Source organism: Procambarus clarkii, chromosome 10, assembly GCF_040958095.1.
Source record: "Procambarus clarkii isolate CNS0578487 chromosome 10, FALCON_Pclarkii_2.0, whole genome shotgun sequence".
Classification (NCBI taxonomy): domain Eukaryota; kingdom Metazoa; phylum Arthropoda; class Malacostraca; order Decapoda; family Cambaridae; genus Procambarus; species Procambarus clarkii.
Window position 1 is genome coordinate 37,340,709 of NC_091159.1, and position 18,059 is coordinate 37,358,767.

General features: G+C 40.8%; 1 protein-coding gene across 5 annotated transcripts in view; it reads left to right on the forward strand.

The window, feature by feature from the left end:
• Positions 1-17,150, forward strand: part of LOC123745301 (EEIG family member 2) — a 283,313-nt gene extending 266,163 nt beyond the window's left edge. For all 5 annotated transcript variants that reach the window (XM_069321872.1, XM_045725708.2, XM_045725726.2 and 2 more), the window contains 2 exons: positions 710-909; positions 9,303-17,150. In XM_069321872.1, the coding sequence (XP_069177973.1) occupies positions 710-909; positions 9,303-9,409 (307 nt within the window). In that variant the 3' untranslated portion in view covers positions 9,410-17,150. The remainder of the gene's footprint in view (positions 1-709; positions 910-9,302) is intronic.
• The last annotated feature ends 909 nt before the right edge of the window (positions 17,151-18,059 follow it).

Consider the following 18,059-nt stretch of genomic DNA (forward strand, 5'->3'; position numbering starts at 1 on the left):
GGGGAATTAAGATCTGGCTCTTTATAACCTGCCTTCTAGCCATTTATACCTGGCATGTTACTTACCTCTCTCAACATTAAAGTTTCTATTGTATTTTTTCTTAAAGTTGTGGACCAAATTGACTTCCACAACCTCTTCCTTCAATGCATTTCACTTGCCAAAGACCTGTACAGGGTATGAGAATAACCTTGCATCTATAAGGCTCTATTGTATGTCCAATTTCCACTGATGTCCCTCGTCTTGTCTCCTACTTAATAGGCTTCCTTTCTCCACATTCTTTCCCCTCAGGTTCTTAGCATAGTACCAGATATCATTTGCATCTTGGTGTTTCCCTACACAATATAATATTACTACAGTGTCAGTGCATTGTAATCACGTCACAAGTCCTGCTGCAAGTGACATGGAAAGTTGTTAAAGTTCTGTACACAATTCCAAGTGGAAGTCTTGTTTTGTGTTCTCATCTTGCTTCCAGTTGTCTTTTTGTCAGCTTTTATTATATTTGTATGAAAATATAGAGATTGCCATTTGTAATTGTGAGTTGTCTGCATTTGTCAGTCATTTCCTAGATCAGGTTTGCATGTGTGGCAGTAGTTGAATTTTTATTATATCCTAGATGTGAATGTATTTTCCATTTGTACTTTAAAGGTATACATGTTGAATAATTTTTATTTTATTTTATACTAAATGATTTATTGAAACTGACTTGCAGGAGTAGTAGTGCTGGCTCTGGTGGCATAAGTGATGGGGGTTCTTTGGAGCGAACGGCAGCAAACCGAGCCAAAAATGCTTCAACAGAAGCCAACAAAGAGTCAAGAGTAGATGCTACACGGATCGATGCTAATGATATCATTGATAAGCTGTTTGAAGATACAAAAATTGAGTCATTAAAATCAGACGATTCTGCAGAAAGTAAGAACGTTGTCTCTTCAGTAGAGTGTATGCATTTTACTTAAGTAGTGTAATCTCTTAGAGTAGTCTAAAAGTAGTAGTAAGAGTAGTCTCTTTCTATACAATCATTTCTAGGCATTTCAGTTACTTTCAGATGTTCCATAATCTTGGAGTAGCCAAAACATTTGACAATGCATTCATCATGTCAGTTTAATTATGAAAGTAGTGGTTGTCACTTGTTTACAACAGGCAACAAAATTATATTTGAAAGATTGAGGATCATTTCCATTAAGTAGATGATGTCTGCAGTTTGAGAAAGCAGAAAGCGAGAAATGTGTAAACCTGAAAAGGCACGAGTTCAGTAATATGGAACCTTGCTTTAATCACTTAATTGGAACTTTGTTACAAAGATTGATTACAAAGATGTTCTGGTTGGCAAAGCTTTGTATTTTTGTTGCTATTTATTTTTGTTTGCCATAAGTGATAAAACACATCACTTTGCACATAAAAAAAAACATATAAAAGTGTTTTTTCTGGGGGGGTGGGCCCTTCAGCTCCCCAGAGCTAACCGTGCTGATATAAATGTATTAGACCCTGGCATCAGTCAATGCGCATGGAGTTCTAAGCCTACTAGGGACCACGAGCCAGAACCTGGCCCCCTCGGAGAGGCATGAGTATCAACGGCCTATAGAAATCCCCTTATGGTTGAAAGCATTCTATGTCTGCCATCGACCAGGTCAGGCGGCCAGGAAGTTAAGCGCCCCAAGACAAACCCTTATTCTGGTAAAAAAAATATTGCTACTGAAAGCCAAACTAGTGGACAGAACTCCCCAAATGAAAACAAGCAAACGAACATGTCACCATGTCACTGCTCCGATTGTCTGCACAAACCCCCCCCCCCCATCCCCGGGAGGGGAAAGGGGTTGTGCAGATTGCCGGCATGGGGACCTCCCCAGACCCTCATGCCGGCTATCCACCCTGTAGTTCTGTGGCTGATGTGAACTGGCAAGGTCGTGCGCCTCTGGCTCCTGTTTTTCCTGTTCTGTGCCATGTGGTGTGGTACTGTCTAAAGGGTGGTGCTCAAGCCAAGAGTTATTTCACAAGTACTCGGGCTGCATGCGCCTACGGTCCCCTTCCCTAGGTGCTCTGCAAGTACTGCCCTTCGGGCTTGGGGGCCACCTAACACAAGTCATCTTGGGGTCTAACTCTGTGAGGTTTTTTGCTGCTCGGTGATTGACTGCCCTTGAAATCAGCTGGGGTATTTCATGCACCATTGTTTGACTCCGGGTAGGGGGGGTAGTTTTGTCACTAGTTGGGTCGCAGGGTACTGTGCAGCTAGTTTTCACTTCTCATAGCAGCCGGTTCTGTTCCACCTGAGCACGTTGTCCTCTTGCTGGATTTTTCTTTTGTTTTTGATTTCCTGCCTGGTGGGGATGGGGGGTTCTACACCCCCCCCCCACACTTGTTTTGATCACAACTGTTTATATCTTGGTGGTCCTCTACTAGGTCCCCGTGACTGTACACGTCCCAGGGGTTCAGCTTTAGCAGTTTGATTGGTAACTTTGGGTGCTGGTTAACAGTATCCTGCCTGGGCTTCCTTTAGCGAGATTATGCGACTAAGAGCCCTGGGAAACCCTGCGGGAGCTCTTTGGTCTGATGGATGCAACCCTTGGGTCCCTCTAACTTCGTGCAAGTTTGAAGCTTGCTCTGTCCCCTTGTCTCAGGGTGACACTGGTTGTGCCTCCATCAGACTGCCTGTTGGGTCTGCGACACCTTCAACCTGGAGTCCTGTGAGTTTTGTTCCTTGTTTGTACTCTAGTACACCCATTTCACTGATTATGACATTTGGGTGCAGGCAGCTTTGGCATAGCATGTTCAGTTTAGGTTGTTTGCTACCCCGGATGTCCTGAGACTGCCCTATTTTTGTTCAGTCCATGCCCCCTTGTCCTTCCCCTTCTGTTGTTCGTCCTTGTCTTTTTCCCCCCCTGCTTCTGGCTCCAAAGTATCCGAGGGTTTTGGAGTCGGGGCATGGTTTAGTTGGTGGTGAGACTCGGGCAGTTTCGAGGGATACCCCTTCCGGTGTGGGTGACGGAGGCATTCAAGCCTGTTCCTCCAGCCGGAGCTTCTGAGTCTGACCAGTGGGCCTCCTTCGTTCCTGCTTTTTCAGCTGCTACTGCCTTTTCTTTTAGGGCAGGAGACTTGGAGGATGGCTCGGCCCCGGGTCCTAATGGGGGAAGTTCCCAGGGCGGGGGAGGGATTGAGTTGGGGGCCATGGGCCTCATTGGACCCCGCTTGGGTTTTTTGTACCCTCTAAGCGGGGCTTAATGTTACAGAGTAGCATTTTCTTTTCCTCCCTCCTTGTATGAGTTGGATTTGGCATCAATCCCTTCCCAGGTTCGGTTCTGTGCTCCCTTGGGTTCTTCAGTCCCGTCCTTCCGGAGGTTTTTTGGCCTCCCACATCCCACCTCATGTGCTGTGGGAAGCCATTGTGGCTTACCTCCTGCGTGACCCAGACTATTCCTCCATAATGGATCCTTTTTCCTTCATGTTTGGATCTTCTTTTCCTTACTGGGTTTATGAGGTTCTGGAGTCGTCCTGGCTTGCGGACTGCCCCTTTTTCTCGTTGGAGGCATAGCATACGTTCTGTTGGTTCCGTGCACTTGAGTGGTGCTAGGCTCATACGGTGGTCCTGGTTTTCCTGGGGGACGAATTTGAGCACCTCAATGCATGCTTGTTCACCCCTGCTCTTCCTCAGGATGTCGGTATTGTGCAGTTTCACGTGCAGGTTCCCACCCTTTCGGCTGTCCTGGTCACTGAGATCTTGTGCGCCCGTAGCCTGTTGGCGTCGGTCTTGCGGTTCTCTTCCCTTCTCAAGCTGTTCTCAGACTGGCTTGAGGAGGACTTGGAGGCACTTGGGGCCGATTTTAGGTCTGATGCGTTGGTATCGGCAGTGTGTGCGCCATCTGCTCTTTTGAAGCTGTTTACACCAATCCTGTGGGATGCGGTGTCGTTGTTTCTTGCTTCCCGTCTCGCATGTCGGCTGGTGGTGCTGGCTATCTCCGTAGAATCCACATGGGTCCTGGCTCTCTGGTTTTCTTCACCTTTTTGTCCTTTGCTGTTTGCAGTCTGCAGTGATGCAGTATCTGCATGCAGCTTCTTCTAGTTGTCGTCCCATGTCGGACTTGTTGGTTCTCCGGGGGAGGACTGTGGGGGTCTTCCTGGGAGGGTCGTGCCAGGGCTCGGGGTACATCCCATCGTGGTAGGCTAGTGGTGCCAGTTTCGGAACCGGCACAGCCTTCGGAACCGCCTTTGTCTTGTCGGTGCAGTGATCGCTCGGTGCGGAGGTCGGTTTCACGTAAGGGGCGTCGGCCCTTTCGCCATTCATCCCATTGACGGGGCGATGGGGGGGAGGCTCGCACTATTTGCTCACACTTGGTCCCAGGATTTATGGGCCTTTTGGGTCGTTTCGTGCAGCGTGCGGTGGCGTTGGGTGGCATCATCCCCTTCTTCGGGGGGTTCGGGGTTGGCAGGGCAGGCCTCTTCTCCTGCGCTGTCAGGTCATCTCGGAGTGGATTCGCTTGGGTGTGGTCGAAACAACCTCATCCCTCCGGTGGGTTTCCTGCCCGTTTCTGGTTCTGAAATGGGACTGCGCAGACTTCATGTTCATTCTAGACTTGTCCCGTCTGAACCCATGGGTTTATTGCCCCTACTTTCGGATGTTTACTGTCCTAAGTCCATCTTCTTTTGGAGCAGGGCATGTGGATGGTGTCCCTGGACCTCCGGGATGCATATTGAAATGTCCCGATTCATCTGGGGTTCAGGGACTGGCTCAGTTTGGTTCTGGGGCGTCAGTGTTACCACTTTCTTTGCCTTCCACTCGGCTTGAATCTGGCACCTCGTGTTTTCACACACCTTACCTAGGTCGTGGTGGCACGTTTGCGTCTCTTAGGGATTCGGGTTCTGGTCTTCCTCGATGACTGGCTGGTGTGGGCTCCCAGCTGGTTCGCGTGTCTGCTTGCCAGAGATTTGGTTCTTTTCCAGCTCGATGGGTTCAAGTTCCTGGTGAACTGGAGAAAGTCCCATCTGGTTCCCTCTCAAGTTCGGTCTTGGCTGGGTCTTGCATGGGACTCAGCCCGCTTCCTTGTCTCTCTCTCTCCAGAGGCTCTGCTTCGGCTGCAGTCCCGCCTTCAGCTGTTTCTGGGGTGCTCCCAGGTAATGCGGCGGTTGCTCGTTGGTTTGTGCGGGAGCCTGAACTTTGCCATGATGGTCTACCCACCAGGTCGGGTTTGGCTTCGTCAGCTGTTTTGGTTCCTTTCCGGAACGTTCCTCCCGCCTGTTTCGTGATAGCTGGGTTCAGCCTCTGGGGCCTTGCATCAGTAGCTTCATCTCCGGCTTCCTCTCTTGAGTTTTTCGTGGTTCAGAGCCTTGGCACCTCTCCGAGCCCTCACTCAATGGGTTCATGGATGTGTCTTCTCTTTCCTAGAGCTTTGTGACCAGTGCTCACCAGGCCGGCAAGGAGCAGTGGGGTCTGTCCTTCTGTCGGGCCCACAGCACGGTGTGGGAGTTTGTGGCTGTGTGGATGTCGCTTCGGAGGGTTTGGGTCAATCGTGGATTGACTATCAGGCTCCATTTAGACTGCTCCCTGGTGCTTCATTACTTGAACCGCACAGGTTCGATGTAGTCCTTGGCTCTTTGGGGCTGGCTGCTTTGGGTAATTCATCTGCCGAGTTTTCGGGGGTTTGGATCTCCTGGCCATTCACGTTCGGGGGGTGTCCAGTGTCTTGATGGACGGCCTGTCTTGGTTCATTCCCCTGTCCACGGAATGGACGGTAGACCCCAACTCATTCAGTTGGCTCTGCCGGACGTACAGGCCTCTGGAGGTGGACCTCTTTGTGTCGGTGTGGTCGAGGCTTCTCCCGTTGTATGTGGTGCCCTTCCTCGCCCGCAAGACCATCGGGGTCAGTGCCTTCAGGCAGGACTGGGTGAGGTGAGGTTACCTGTACCTCCCCCCCTCCCCCCCTGCCCCCCCCCCCCCCACCCCCGCCCCCAGTTCTGCTGTTGCTCCAGGTCCTAGTTCGCTTGGAGACTTACTAAGGGAGAGTTGACCTGCCACCTTGGTGGCCAGCCCAGCCTTGGTTTCAGGCGCTGGTTGCTCAGTGTCCGAACCCGAGGGTCTTCCCACGGCTCTGCCTCTTTCAGCAGATCGGTCTGGACAGTTACATGGCTGGTTCAATCTTCTAGAGTCTTTGCATCTGGTCTTTCCGACTCCAGTCTATCACCACTTGTATGGTGAGGAGCAGGTGACTTCATTGATGGTGTCCCACCTGCGTGCTTCATCTTGGCGGCAGTTTGACGTTTCCTGGTGGTACTTCCGTTATTTCTTATCTTTTCGTAGATTTACTTCTCTCTCTGATAGGGTTGTCTTGTCCTTCCTTTCGTGGTTGTTCCAGGATAGTCATCTTATGCTAAATACTGTCGCCTCGAATCGTGCGGCGCTGGCAGAGCCGCTGCAGTTTGTAGTCGGCATTGATCTTGCTTCTGCACCATTCCGCAAGCTTTCTCATGCGTTATTTCACCTCCGGCCTGCTCGTGCATCACCCGAGTCGTCCTGGTCATTAGACTGGGTGCTCTCCTTTCTCTCTCATTCTCGGTTTGTGGTGGCCCCTTCGGTTCAGGATTGTTTTTCCAAGGCTTTTTTCCTGTTGGTATTGGCCTCTGGAGGTTAGATCAGGGAGCTTCATGCCAAGATTGGAAAGTCTTGAGCATGGGGGGTGGGCAGGTCTTGGAGCGAGACGTGAACCCAGCGATAGGTGACATAAAAAGGGCTTTCGATGTGGATTCAAAATATAACTTATTTAAAAATATTCTAAGCAAAGCACAGGAACGTAGTATACCATACAAGTTGAATAGATCAAATACTAATGACCCAAAGTGGATAACAAAGGATCTGAAAAACCTTATAGGTAAAAAGAAAGAGCGTGGTACAAAAGAATTAAGAATGGGGAAGTCAGTTTAGAACAGGAATTCGTAAAACTGGTTAGAAATGTTAAAAAAGAGATGAGGGCAAAAAGAAACTATGAAGTTTGCATAGCAGGGCAAGCAAAGACAAATCCTAAAGTTTTTTTCAGTTATATCGAACAAAGATTAGGGAAAAGATAGGTCCATTAAAAACTGAGACAGGTCAGATAACAGATAACAACGAAGAGATGAGTAGTACTTTTAGTAAATATTTTATCTCTGTATTTACTAAAGAGGAATTTAACAATATGCCTGCAAGTCGAACAAGTCTGTGGGTGGGGACGAGGACAGGTTGACTAGTTTAGCAGTTACCAGGGAGGATGTAATTAAACAAATAGTAAAACTCAAACCAATCACATCCCCAAGGCCGGATGAAGTGTTTGTCAGGGTGCTTAAAGAATGCAAAGAGGAGCTTTGCGAGCCACTGTCTACCATATTTAATAAATCAATAGTCAGGCAGAGTGCCAGAGTCATGGAAGGTTGCTAATGTGGTACCAATCTTTAAGAAAGGAGATAGATCACTTGCGTCAAACTATCAGCCAATTAGCCTAACGTCTATTGTGGGAAAGTTACTTGAATCGATAATTGCAAATACAATTCGTCTTCATCTTGAAAAACATAAATTAATAAATTAATCCTAACATGGTTTTACAAATGGCCGTTCATGTTTAACAAATTTGCTATCTTTTTATTCCAGCATAGTTGAGGCAGTTTTAGTGGTAAGGATTGTAATGTTTTGTACCTTGACTTTAGCAAAGCTTTTGATACATTGCCACATGAAAGACTGATTAAAAAGATAGAGGCTCAAGGTATTGGGGGGTGCTATATTAAGTTGGATTAGGGCATGGCTATACCAAAGAAAACGGTTAGTATAAATGGGGTTAAGTCAGAGTGGGAAAATGTTGTAAGTGGAGTGCCTCAAGGCTCTGTCCTGGCACTCTGTTTATAATATATATAAATAATTTAGATTCAGGTTTGAAAAGCAACATTTGCAAATGACATCCAGCCTCAGAACTACAGGATGGTAATATGGTGTGGGGGTCTGAGGCTCCCTCCTTCCCCCACCCAGGGAGGAGGAGGGGGTGCATAGACAGCTGCACGGTGATATGGTGACGTCATGCTCGTTTTTATTTGAAGAGTTCTGTCCACTAGTTCGGCTTTCAGTGGCAATATTTTTTTACCAGAATAGGGGTTTGTTTTGGGGTGCTTACCTTTCTGGGTGCCTGACCCGGTTGATGGCAGACATAGAATGCTTCCAACCACACGGGGGTTTCTATAGACCATTGCTCCTCGTTCTTCTCTGAGGGGGGCCAGGTTCTGGCTCGTGGTCCCCGATAGGCCTAGACTCTATGCGCATTGACTGATGCCAGGGTCTAATACATTCACCTCAGCCTGGTTAGCTCCGCGGAGCCTCCGGGTCTTGCCCAGAAACTGGCATTTCATTATATTCAGCACTGTTTTTTTTTTTTTTTATCTTGGGGTGGGGGGGGGGGTTAGTTCTTGTTACTTTGTGTGGGTGAATTTTGGATATTCAGTATAGAACTGTATTCAATACAAAATAGCTACACACAGTGTGCTACTGCATGAACAACTTGCAAGCAGCATCATCTAATTCATGGTTTGATTTGATTAGTATTTTTTCTCTGAACAATTACTAGTTTTCTCGCTTAACATTGAACCCCAAAATATGTCCAGTTGGTCCTTGCTCTAATGAATTCCTGGATGGTTCAGTTTTTATTTGGTACAAATTGTTCACTTGAACTAACAATGTTCAAATTGATTAAAATCATTCAGCCAAGCTGTTGGTGCTGAGACTGGCTGTTGGGATGCACCCTTGTTAGCATCCACCTAAGCTAATAGGTATAATGCATAAAAACTTCTTCAAAACTTAAATGGCATAAATTATACTTTCAAAAACGAATATTTACAAAAATATACACACAACAGCCAAATGTGAATATTTTTGCACCTATTGTCTTTATAGTTATTAAAAATTGTCCATTCACAAAGGAATTTTAGTGCCAAGTTGAAATATTAATAAAATATGTAAAAACTACTAAAACTAGACAAATTATTACACAAGTATTATTGTCAGACAATATCTTGAAATTATATACAATTATTAAATATATATGTGTGAGAATATTCAGAAATTTTGATATACAGGTTCAACAATACTTGCCGTCTTTTGTAATGGGTCAAATACTCATAGAATGTAGACGAGTTCTTTACTAGTTTTTATTTTTATAAGAGGTCTTACACTAAATTTTAACAAATTACTGTTTATTTCCTTGACTTAAACTTTTTCAAATGTGTATTTGATTGAAAAAAACAAAACCACTAATTGCTTTTTCTTACAAAATCTCTCATCTTTATTTCTTTATTTCTTTTTACAGCTTCTGGTTTGCAGTTATATATTGGTCGTGATGGTACAGCAGCTCTAGGTGGAAGAAATCTTAATTCAGGTGGAGACTTCAAAGCAGTTGTGTTTGATAAGAGATAGCAGCAGCCATAATGTGAGGGATAAATCCCTCCATAAATCAGATTTGGGCATCAATTCTGAAACCACACATTAATGTAAACTAATATTGTAACTAGTCTGACAATAAATTCCAATAAATAAATGTATGTATTATGGTGCTGAATTACAGTACTAATACAACATGTGCTGATACAAGTGGTTTCAAACTTCTACAGCAGTGGTTTCAGAATTGGCTCCATTTAAGGCTGCCAATAAAACAGGTGTAGCTAGTATGCTTCCAGGCAAAAATGCTGTCATTATGTGACTGTAAAACCTGTTTTGGAAACAACGATGTGCATGATGTTGTGAAGTAATGTGTGCGCGCATAGAATAATTACTTGGAAATTTTTGTATTTAAATGAGCAACTATAGTATTTTGTTAAAATATTTATGTAATATTTATTAGAGAAGTTTAAAGATCATGCTTACCAGCTAATTTATCTTTTATGATTAAATTAACTGAATTTCTTTACAGTAGGTAATTTTGTTTCATATTTAATTCTCCAATTCATTTTTAATTTAAATTCTGTTCAAAATTACTTTAAATGTACACTATTGGATATTGGAGTGCCTTATTGTTTCAGTGTTTTTGGTGAACAATTTTGGCCTACAACATTATTAAGAACTCATGACTTGAATGATAGTTGTCTCAGGAGTGCATGTGTCGACAAAGTGTGGGATTTTAAAGGAATTTTATTTTCAAATGAATAATTAATACATGCGGTGAATATTATTGAAAAAAAAACACATAAATAAGGAGAAATCTTCAAATACCAGCTGATTTTAAAGGTGATAAATCTAATTCTTGGAAATATTTCCTGTAGCTTTCAAATTATTTCATTTGTACAGTAGTGTAGTTATGAATATCACAAACCTTGTTTAAAAGCTAATATTGTCATACTGTATTTGAATACCTGTCATACAGACAAAAACAAAAGGAAAGTATAATGCATTGTTTATGATGCATTTGCCAAGATCACTCAACTTCAAGATTAATTTTTTTTTTCATTATTATCAAGGGATTTAGCTCATATGTGGTTTCTGCATATCAGTGTTTGCCTCGAGTAGCATTTTGTGAACATTCCTTGACACTAAGAATCACAAGTGGCCAGTCATGTACAGTATTTTATTTCCTTGGTGGTATACATTTATGTTGAGAATTTCCAAATAAACTAATAATTATCAAAATAATTTGTATCAGTTAATCTTTCTTGTTGCTTGATGGTTTATGTAAACTTCACATACCACAGTACAAGCACTTTCAGGCAGATTATAATACTGAAACACTGTACTCCCAACAGGGTCACGTGTTCTCCAAACTAAATTTTTATAGATTTCTGTTGCATCTAATTAAATGCAATCAAACTTTTTTTGCTTCATGTACCATTGTGTAATATACAATTTAGTTTTTTTTTTAATTTCCGAAGTCCACTTCCAAATTCCTTATGCATGAGTACTACACTTTTGTGCACTTTGTTGGACAGACTTGTATGCTCTACAGTATATTGGTTACAAATTATGCAGTAATGCCTCATTATGGGTTGTATTATCACTTCAAGTAATTATCACTCCTAACAACCTTCAAAAGTATGCTCACATTGTTTGCTAATCTGGCCTATTACTTATATAATTTGAAAGAATTAAATGGTACTGATCACATGCAGCTTAAATTTTTTTTACTGTTAATATGCAAGTTACTATAAGATAAAGTAATTTTCTACACACTTTTCCTCAATGTATAGATATCTGTGTTGAAAAGATCTTATTGAGCACGCAAGTTCCTCCTTTTTTATCTTTAATTTGCCATTATTTTATCCTTGGCTTCGTTATAGATTCTTTATATCTTTTCATTTTAATAGTGGTGCACCTGCATCCATCTAATCTGCTTATATATTTTCATCCTTGAATGTTGTTTAACCATGTTTAATATTAATGAATTTGCAGTGTTAAATTGAAAGCTGTTATGGATAAAACATACCTTTAAATACATAATGAAATGGCACTGCAGTTGGTAGATTGGTGCTTTTAGAAATACACGAGTGTTTGAGATGAGCAAGACATTAACATGGTGCATACAGTTCCATGTTGATTAATTTATATTTGTTTACTGTTGAGTGTGAATACGATTAAAGGTTTTATGTGTGATAAATTTTTTTTTAAGTAGGAATGCACATCCAGAATTTTTTGATAATCTAGTTACTGTACATATATCTACATTATAATATGAAAATTAGGACAAATTTACTAAAAATGAGCCTTGTATTGTTAGGCTTGCATAAAGTAAAGCAAAGGCCATCTGCATGCATGGTTCAGGACTGCACAGATCTGGATGACCTGCATAGATGGCTTGTCCACACCTCTTGCCAGTGTACCCAGCAATCTGTGCCATGGTTAATTGTATCTGCTTTGGGTTAATGGCATTGTTTATATGATAATAGTCAGAGCAAATAAATTTGATTTCCTTTGGCATCTACTTTTTTAACTTGTGCTCTGATGCAGAAGTACTCCAAGGTTAAAGATAATTGCATAAAATTATTTTTCTATAAAATATTAGGTACTGTAGAGAGTACTTTGTACAATATTATTCTAAGTCATATAAAATTGTATTAACTAGGTGTAAATGGTTTATTTACTTGGGAGTTGAATTAAAAATAATTTCTGATGTAAATCTTTTTCAGAATTAATACAGTCCCATCAGATACTTTTCATTGAGTAATACACAAGGAAAGCACACTAACATGTTATATCAATGAAAAAATCAATTGGAGCAATGCTAAGGATTTAAACCCTTGATCTGGTACTGCTATGCCACATGTGGTGGAGAGCTAACTCCATTACCTATATCAGAGTGCATGGGGGGGGGGGTTAATATGTAAAACCTGGATTGGCTTCAGTAGAGGCTTCTAGAGGTCATGTGAATTCAGTGGAATCCCAGGTTGTATAATTTGTACCATGTCATGGTCCAGAGGTAAGGTGCACGGCCTGGGAGTACCACAGCCTGGGCACCTGACAGCCGAGTGGACAGCGCTTCGTATTCATAGTCCTGAGGTTCTGGATTCAATCCCCAGTGGAGGCAGAGACAAATAGGCAAAAAGTTTTTCACCCTGATGCTCCTGTTACCTAGCAGTAAATAGGTACCTGGGAGTTAGACAGCTGCTACGGGCTGCTTCCTGGGGGTGTAACAAAAAGGACGCCTGGTCTAGGGGCGGGCCGCGGGGATGCTAAGCCCCGAAATCATCTCAAGATAACCTCAAGATAACCCAGGTTGAGGGTTCAAATCTTCCACATTGCTCCAGTTGATTTTCTCATCAAGAATAATGTTTTGAAGTGTCTTATTAAGATCTTATAACAACTTTAGATTTTCCTTTGACAGTTTATAAATGACATCTTTTAAGTTATAAGAAATATGGTATTATTTAAGATGTGCAGTAAAGAGAAAACTTAGTGTCTAAAGTCCATGGAATGTGTCATGGTACCTGCAGTTTGAATTATCATTGTGTGTAAATGACACGTCTGCATATCACATGAATGCTAATTTGCGAGTTTGTGTGCAAGACTGTTGAACTAATAATTTGGTGGAACAGAGGAACACGGTTGATATTTGTTCCACTCAAGACTTGATATAACCGATAGAAAATTAGCAGTAATCATTTCGTAACTATTTTTTTTAATTTTTATTTTTTTATTTTTTAGGTTTATTACTGTATTGGACATGTTATGGTGTGATTCAGTGTTGACCTTCACCAACCATTTGACCTGGCTGTTGTATTAATATTCAGTGTAGCTTGAGAACTTGGTGAACCCTAGTTGACCCCTAGTCAAGCACCAGTGGCACAGACATGCATAATGGTGCTTAGGTGATAGCAAATAAATATTTTGTTGTCAGTCACACTGGATATAGTGCCTGATGTTTTGTATATACAGTAATTCAATACAGATATCGCTCACTAATTTGGATCATGAGGGGGTAGACCCCCACCTGAGCTACGCAAAATTCCTATTTACAGTACTCAAATTTATTATTTGTAAACATTTTAACCAATTTAATTTATATTTCTAAGTATAATAAACATTTACATTGTTATGGCAGCATCTCCATAGAAATAAAATAGAACTACAATAATAAATTTAAATTTACTTTCGAGTTAACGACTGACTTTATCACCCAGAGAATGGAATACTATTTTTATTTTACATTACCATAATAAAGTTCTATACACATAACTGAAAGACTTGTGTACAATAACTTAACCCTAAAATTACTCGAGTGCTTGGCAAACTCGATATTGAAAGCTGCTGTGGCTTTGCTGGTAGGTCTTTGGCTTTCAGATCTTAACAAATATTAATTTTTGACACCCTTTTTTCATTAGCCTTCTTGATATTCCTTAAATCCCCTTGAAGTACTAATAAAAAATAACAGCTTTATTTTCACTGTTGGAAGCATTAATGACATGTTATAGTTTAGTTCATTTATTATGCACCCCATACCCATCTTGTGGGTGGTAGTGGAAAGGGTTACAGAGGCACATAATGGGCTCAGAGACTGAACCCCACAATTCATTTAGTTAAGAAAGTTACAATCGTGATGAGCAAGTTACAAAATTCAGTATAAGTCATCACATCAACAAAGGGTTCGAGATCGACCACAAGTACAGTTTCTAAATTAAGCAACTGACATATGTGGAGAGCTAGTGTCACAATTGATATGTTTGTCCTGCACACCGCCCCCCATCCAGTGGGCAGCGGTGGATAGGTTTCAATCACTTAGTTACTACCTACAAACAGAGTCCATTTCATGTGGTCTCCATCTCACGTTGGCCTCCGAATGCATGATAGAGCTGATAAGTTAAACAAAGAATCTGATATGTTATGAGGTCCCTAAATGTTGTAATTTGTGTTGCTGCTGCCTCTACCTCGCATGTAATGGTTTCCATAATTCTCATCTCCAGTCAACATACCACATCCTGGGTCATTACCATCTTTTTCTTACCAGTCAACAATATTCTCCAAGTTCTCACAAACTTGTCAGAAAATGTCATCAGCAACAAATCCCTCAAAGCTTGTCATTCACTTCAACCTCATTAACTGGGGCAGTTAGGCTTCTCTTTCAAGCATTCTACATGGGCTCCTTTTAACCTCACTTCAAACTTTAGGCTAATTATGATTGAATATTTTAAGTTTTTTATTTATGCCCAGGTAACGTGACTTAACTCGATACACAATTAAAATTTCATTAACATTTGTGCTACAAAAAGACTGTACACCTCTCTTTAATCCACAAGCGGTTAAGAGAGGTGGTATTGGTTGTAGTGCCATATATCTTATATTACCATCTGAGGTTATGGTGTCAATATTGGGAGGAGCATGTGTATTATCTAACAGTACCAAAGCCTGAATTTACTCACCTTACTCCACATTTCTTTATTTTCTCTACTTTACAAAATGCATAAAATCAACAAGTGTGTGTGTGAACTCTACAGCTTTTTTCAAGTTATAATACACTATACTTTAAAAGTGTAACCAATCTGCCTTTAAAGCTGTCGGTTTTGCAGCTTTCCGAATGATTGTGCACACTGTTCTGTGTGCACCAACTGCATCTGTGCACACTATGGCTGACAATGTGTCTTATTTTCCTTATGGCCCAGCAAAGTTGCCTTCCATCCAAGAGGTAAAGTTTTATCAGCAAAAGTCCAATACAAGACAATTCCATTGGCATTATAAATTTGAAACATATATAAATGGTTTGAAAATGTGTAGGTTTTTAATTTATTCTTGAATGTCTCAACACTATTCAGATTTACACACAATGGTTCACTGGCAATCTTCTCTTGGTTATGTTGTGCCTCTTGTTCAACTCTTGCAAATCAACCATAGCTTTCCTTGAAATTGGTTATCCATAAACTGATTACAAACATGCTTGCTGCATTCATTCTCTTCACTGCAGATTCCAATATCCAGTGTGTGATGCGGTGCAAGCCACTTGTACAGTAAATGATCTTATATAACTGCATAATTATTAATGAGTGAAGGGGCATGAACTAGTATTATCACATACTGCATGTATTTTTCTTTCTAATATCAGATACAGTACTTGTGCTTCTCCCAAATTATCTAGCAACATTCACAGCAGAACAGCTACTCTCAGAAAGTTGAATGACTAGGCTTGTCCTTAATTGATTAACTTGCTTCCTCTTAACACTGGGTTAATTGCTGCTGCCACCTGACATATTGTTGACTAAAAATTATGTTCAGTTTCCTAGCATTTTTCCTTTGTATTAAAGAAAATCCTTCAGTTACCAAGCATTACTTGTATCACACGATCAACCATGCATCTATCTTTGCAAGTAAGGAAGGTCGGGACGGGTCCAGTTAAGCCATGATACTGTACATTAAGCAGTCAATGAAAAAAATATTTCCTTATTTTAATGGAGAAATACACTACATAGCCTGTGCATGTAGATCTAATGGTCAATGACTGATACAAACATATTTTATTTTCATTCATTTTACGATATTAAGGCACTTTTTCTATGTATTGGCATATTATAAACTTAGGCGGCAGTATGTTCAGTAACCAGCCGAAATTAAGTTCGGCTGGTTACTGAACCAGCCGAATTAATTAATTATAATTATATATAATTATAATTAAGATTTCTGTCCGAATCAAGTGATGTCTGTACTGTACTCTGTCGATTTTGGCCAAATTACGTTGGAGTTATTACGGTCCTAATCAGTGAGCGGTTACTGTATAAGATGTTCAAAACAAATGGGAAATCATGTATATGATCATTTTTCTCCAGAAATTAACCTTAGTTTTTTTTTTTAGTTTTCATTTGAAATCGATGTGTATTGCACAACATACTAGATGTTCCCTTGGCACTGAAATAATTTTTATATACAGGAAATTAGATTATTTGACAACAGTGCCATCAAGCAGAAGTTTTTTAACTGTAAATTACTGAAATATCGTAAGTGATACATAAATTCACAATGTAAACTGAATAGAAAAAGGTTTCGTAGATTCTAATTGTATGGGAACCAAGGTTTCAGTTGTTTATGGCACTTGCCATAGAGTCCACAACAGATAACTGGCGAGTAATTTTCATGTTACACTACTGTAACACTTGCCAACTTTATATTTTTTAATAAATGTGACTGTAGACCATTTTCCCAATATCAGAAAGGTAATGTCAAACCCACTTTCTACAATGGTGAAAATCTTTGAAAAGTACAAATGTTTGTTGGTAAAATAGACTTCAGTGTACATGCATATTACCAGTAAGTGCTGTATAATGAGAAATAAAGCTTACTTAATAAGTTTATTAATCATCCTTAGGATGACAGGGATGAATCAGATATACTGTAGTTTTATTTATTTATTTATTTATTTATTTTTTGATGCCATCTTATAACTTTTGTGATACTCAGATACATGACTTTGAACAACAAAATACAGTTAAGACTGGTGCTCATAGACCAATCATTTTATATAAGTGGCTGAAACATTTCTCACTGATCATTCAAATTTAATAATTGAATTTTAAAATGATGGCTTGTACTTTGACCACTAAGGGCCAACACTTCGGGAATTATTCCAATTATGAGCCCACATTCCACAACAAGAGTACCTATGTTACCATTCAGATTTGTGTGTGTAGTTATGTTTGTAATTTACTTTGTAAATAGTAGAATAACAGATTATTCAATAAAGTCGGTGAAATAATTTAGCGTTTTACTACATTCCCAGCATTTCTCTAAGATAGAAGAATGGTTTCCTCCTATAATACCGTATATAGTTTATAGGGGAGCCGGTGGCTGAGCGGACAGCACGCTGGACGCGTGATCCTGCAACCCGTTCTCGCACTTTCTTACAGTCAATATTGACTTATTAAATACATGCATATGTGACATACTAAACATACTAGTTTACCTTGAAGAGCTTCATATAAAAAACACCGACCTTCCCTAACCTTCTTAGTATGTTAAGATAAGCATCTTATTGCTTCATAATTACAATTATTACTTAACCTATACCTATAATAAGTTAAGTAATAATTGTAATTACAAAGCAATAAGATGCTTATCTTAACATACTAAGAAGGTTAAGTAAGGTCGGTGTTTTCTATGAAGCTTTTCAAGGTAAACTAGTATGTTTAGTATGTCACATATGCACGTATTTAATAAGAACATAAGAACATAAGAACAAAGGCAACTGCAGAAGGCCTATTGGCCCATACGAGGCAGCTCCTATCTATAACCACCCAATCCCACTCATAAACATGTCCAACCCGCGCTTGAAACAATCGAGGGACCCCCACAATAAGTCAATATTGACTATACGAAAATGCGAGAATGGGTTGGATCCTGTGGTTCTGGGTTCGATTCCCAGTGCCGGCGAGAAACAGTGGGCAGAGTTTCTTTCACCCTGATGCTCCTGTTACCTAGCAGTAAATAGGTACCTGGGAGTTAGCTGTCACGGGCTGCTTCCTGGGGTGTGTGTGGGGTGGGAAAAAAATAGTAGTAACAGTTGAGAGATGGGCCGAAAGAGCAGAGCTCAACCCCCGCAAGCACAACTAGGTTAATACATCTCTTGTCCTGTTGCACTATGCAGTAAGAAACCAATGTTGAGTGT